This window comes from Typha angustifolia, chromosome 5 (genome assembly GCF_048772165.1).
Source record: "Typha angustifolia cultivar Huaian chromosome 5, ASM4877216v1, whole genome shotgun sequence".
NCBI lineage: Eukaryota > Viridiplantae > Streptophyta > Magnoliopsida > Poales > Typhaceae > Typha > Typha angustifolia.
In genome coordinates, this window is record NC_133243.1 from 3,592,800 (window position 1) to 3,597,725 (window position 4,926).

Consider the following 4,926-nt stretch of genomic DNA (forward strand, 5'->3'; position numbering starts at 1 on the left):
GAGGTCTGTGATAATTGTAACTTTGGATTATTATAGTATTTCTAGACTTATCCAGATACTTTGTTAGATTATTTCATTAATAGGTCACGTGAGAATCACATGGATCTTTCCATGTGAGGAACATGTGATTTTTGGAAGTGGGTGTTTCACCTACTGTCTCGCCGGTAGGTCATCCATATGCTACTAAAATCGAAATACACTGGTCACAAGCTTTGTAACCACTAAGTGCCTAGGATGATATTGACTCCTTGAGGTGCTAGAAGGTACAACTCCACAATTAGCTCATGTCCTTGTATGCGGATTCCAACCTAATGATATAAATGGTCTGTTCGTAGTTGCATCCCATCACTAATCGCCACCTCAATCACAATAGTTGGCTTTGCCTCCAATCCTAAACTCTAAACCAATTGCTCATCTAAAAAACTATGTGTGCTACCCAAATTAATTAGGATATGCATCGGTTTGCTCTTGAGTCTCCTCTGTCATCTCCTCCTCAGCATCATGGTCCTCCTTAGCATCCTCATGGCCATCTATCAACATGGCACTACTTGTTGTCTTTGCACATTGATGTCTGGAAATGAAATGGTCGTTGCACCTAAAGCAAAGGCCTTTTGCTCTCTCTTCTTCTCCACCTTTGCAGGAGTGAGAGTTAGGAAGGTTGGAGGTTGGCCTCCTCTAACATCGGCCAAAGGCTTAAGCGATGCCCTCAGTGTAAAATTAGCAATTGGTCTAAGTGTTATTGTGGAACCTTCCGATGCCACTATTGAGCCGAGTAACAGTTGTCTGGCTAACTAGTGGCCATATTTTGAATTTTCATCTCCTTGTGTTCACTCTCCATCAAAATGGCATATTGGAAGGCATGATCTAAGGTGATTGGACATAAGGCCTTAACATCTGTTTGAATGTTGCCCCATAGCCCTAACATAAATGTACTCCATAGCAATTGATCGAACCATCGCAAGTTGCATTGGCTACTAATCCTCTTGAACTCCTTTTGGTACATTGCTATCATGGTCCGCTGCACCATCTTCATGAGGAGTGCATCAAAATCTTCATAACCTTTTGATCCAAAGTGTTGTGAAATACTGGCGCTAAAATATGCCCACCTCTCTAGTCAGTCTTTTGTAGATGTTGACCTATACTAATGGAGTTTTAGGTCCTTCAAGGTGGAAGCTCATAAGTAAGCCCTTGGCTTCCTTTGTTGTCCCTTGGAAGGTGAAAATTTGTTTGACGCGATCTAACCATTCCACCAGATTGCCTCTTTGGAACTGCAGAAATTTAAGCCTTGCTGTTCGCCTCCTTACGCATTGGTCTTCCCCTAGTCTTGAACCAATGGCTAGTTTGAATGCGAGGTGACCCTCTAGTTCTTGCTAGTCCTCTTCTCCAACATAGGCTATCAAGTTTCCTCGGTAAATTGGCACACCTTGAGGCTGGTTCGACAACAGTTCCTCTTCTACCCTTAGCCGTGGTGGGGTAAGGAGAATGGGATAATTGGTAGGTGCATGAGGCTCAGGTCGAGTGCCTACTAGAGGTGGGATTAGTGGTGGAGGTTTTCGACAAGGGGGACAACCATTTATTGCTTCCGTAAGAAGGTTGTACATCCTCCTTCGTGAGGCTTGAGCCTCCCCCTATGATGCTCCATGCACCTCTTGGTCACCTCTTGGTTTGCACGTATCTCATCAATCAGTTAGAGGAAGATTATGTCCATGGATGAAGCTCTAGCCTCCATCCACTCTTGCCCCATTTGTGGATGTCTCCAATCAGTCCGTCTCCATCATCGTTGGTGCAGCCCTTCCTTCATCTTGGTTAGGAACCTCGGTGAAGATCTCATCATCTTCGTCCATAAGATCTTCATTAGTTCTCCTTGCAACTATAGATTTAGTGTTGGCCATTAATGGTGGTATGAGGTCGACCAGCTTTGATACCAATTGATAGACCCTCCTTCAATCGGTAATTCGAAGCCGTCTACCAGTCCTGACAATCCACATGAACCCAACGATAACCTTGAATATGAGATCCAATCTCCGAGGCGAAAGCTAGGATTATCACAAACCTTCAAAGTTAATGCTGCCTTAGAGATTCAACAGTCGAATCGACAAATGATTTTAGAGGTTTGGTAGACTTAGGATGGTGGACAAATCTACTCATAATTTATAATGGCTCCCTAATTGATTTAGTCGGCGTTGCTTGATAAACCAAACCCTAATGCAACAATTAAAAGCATTAGGTGCACATCACAGGAGATTGGGTGGCTACCTAAACCGACTCGACTCGAGTCAACCAATACATGAAAATTATAGGCAAGATTGCCATGCACCTAACTTAGGTCCTAATAACAAATTAGACATCTAAAGCAAATTCAATAAATTATAAGATAATTAGGTCGAAGCTCTTGGCTTGTTGCCTCACCTCTCCTCATGAGCCAAACCCATTCACGTGAGTAATCAATCCGAACCGGTCCTAATCAATAAAAGGACACCTGTAGTTGAATAATATATATATATATATATATATATAATATTTAATGAATCTAATAGTATTTCTTCCAAAATGTTGCAATTGAAGAATGAAGCTTTAGATATTGAGAAAAGTCTAGAGAAAGTAATCATTCAATATACAGGAAAAAGAGCAACAGAAGATAATCTACAAGAAGAAAGCTCAAATGTTAATCAAAAAGATAGAGGCACTAAAGATGATGCTCAAATCTTACCAAAAGAATGAAGGTTTGCTTATAGATTAATCATTGGTATTCCATCGAAAGGTACAAAAACTCGCTCTTTATCTTGCAATATTTGTAGTAATATTTTATCTCTCAAATAGGGCCAAAATGTTTTAAAGAAGCTGAAATTGATAACAATTAGATTTTAGCCATGTAAGAAGAGCCAAATCAATTTGAGAGAAATCAAGTTTGGACTTTGTTACCTAGACCAAATGACTATTTTCGTAATTGGCACTAAATGAAATTTTCAAAATAAAGTAGATGATACATTTAGTTAGGGTCTTTTTATATTACATTAGTTATTTATTTTTATTAAAATAAAATTTCTGTAGTATTGAAATATTAGTATATCGTCAATGTATCATAGATGTCATCTTTGTATGTTTATGCAACACCGGTCAGCTCCGTTCTTCCCCAAAGAAATATTAGTGGAAAATAGGGTGCGGAGAACGACTTTGTCTTACTAGCTAACTAGAGTTTAGTTTGATGGCTTTGAACAGACGTAGTATGCTCAACGAAAGTTCTAACTGGTAGCCACAAACGTGGTCAAATAGCTCTCCTTCCCCCAAAGATTTCTCTGTCTAAATTATATAAATCCCCTGCCTCCCCCTCTCTAATCCTACCAATAACGAGAGCTATTTTTGAAGAGAGAGAATTTTATTTAGCACAGAGGCTGATGGAAGCAAGGATCAAAGCAGAGGGATTGGATCCACCGACTGACAAAGATAATGGACCCAAGAGCTTACTCCAAAGTGAAGCTCTTTATCAAGTACTATTGTCTTTCTACTCTCTTTTAATTATATCGATGGAATTAAACTTCCCTTGATTCTAATATCTTTAGTTTGAAATTTTATTATTATTATTCTCTCATGTAATTTTAGTACATAATGGAGACGAGTGTGTATCCTCGCGAGCATGAGTGCTTGAAGGAGCTCCGCGAGATCACCTCCAAACACATATGGTACTTCTCATTTGATATGATCGTTTAAACTAATTCGCTGGACACGGAACGAAGAAAATATTTACAATTTTCATAGCCGTCTCCCCTGACGAGGGGCAGTTCTTGAGCTTGCTGCTGAAGATGATCGGCGCCAAGAAGACGTTGGAGATCGGCGTCTTCACCGGTTACTCCCTTCTTGCCACCGCCCTTGCCCTCCCCGACGACGGCAAGGTAATCGATCTTACGGCCTTCTTATGGATTGAAGCAATATAATTTAAAACTAATTATGTAAAATAAATACTTCTGGTCACAGATCCTGGCCTTGGATATTGACCGGCAGAACTACGAGCTGGGGCTTCCTGTAATCCAAAAGGCCGGCATATCACACAAGATCGACTTCCGCGAGGGTCCTGCGCTGCCCGTCCTCGACAAATTGCTGGAAGATGTGAGATTCTCTGCTATCCATTCATTTATGGAAACTTGAATTTTATTGCGGCGATTGACGTGTGTTGAATGTGAGTGGAGCGCAGGTGGAGAACCATGGGACGTTCGACTTCGTGTTTGTTGATGCGGACAAGGACAACTACCTCAACTACCACGAGAGGCTGCTGGATCTGGTGAAGGTGGGCGGCGTGATCGGGTACGACAACACGCTGTGGCATGGGTCGGTGGCGCTGCCTCCCGACGCTCCGCTTCCAAAAACACTAAGGTTTTACCTGCCCTTCATCTTGGAGGTCAACAAGGCTCTCGCGGCCGACCCTCGTGTTGAGATCTGCCAGCTGCCGGTCGGCGATGGCATCACTCTTTGCCGGAAGATCAAGTGATCGTAATCTACACGTTATTGTTCGTCCTACTTAATAAAGACAATCTGACTATCTTTCTACGATGTTGTGCGTCATTTCTCATTGCTATTTTTGATTCGTAAATGTTAGGATTAATCAATAGATCCTAAAATCCATATTAAAACTATGAGTAGAAGGAGATTTGATTTGCAGAAACATAGCTCAATCTATTGATAGAGAAAATTAAGCGAGAGATGATCCTTGTAATAGTCTTCCAAATCTATTCTTAGTGAATATTACAAGATCTTTCGAGAAGATGAGATATGTGAAAGAAAAATTACTAAGCTAAAAGTGAAGATTATTGCCCTTAAATTAAAAACTACTTTTTAGCATTTATAGTTTTTTTTTAATTTCTAATTTTGCTCCGCATAGAAAAAGAAATTATATGATAGTATCTACTTATAAATTTTAAAACATTTATACTC

General features: G+C 40.5%; 1 protein-coding gene across 1 annotated transcript; it reads left to right on the plus strand.

The window, feature by feature from the left end:
* The first annotated feature begins 3,296 nt into the window (after positions 1–3,296).
* Positions 3,297–4,682, plus strand: LOC140760411 (caffeoyl-CoA O-methyltransferase 5-like). Its single transcript, XM_073097342.1, has 5 exons — positions 3,297–3,488; positions 3,601–3,680; positions 3,731–3,890; positions 3,973–4,104; positions 4,190–4,682. The coding sequence occupies exons 1-5, from the start codon at positions 3,396–3,398 to the stop codon at positions 4,481–4,483; spliced, it is 759 nt and encodes a 252-aa protein (XP_072953443.1). The 5' UTR covers positions 3,297–3,395; the 3' UTR covers positions 4,484–4,682.
* The last annotated feature ends 244 nt before the right edge of the window (positions 4,683–4,926 follow it).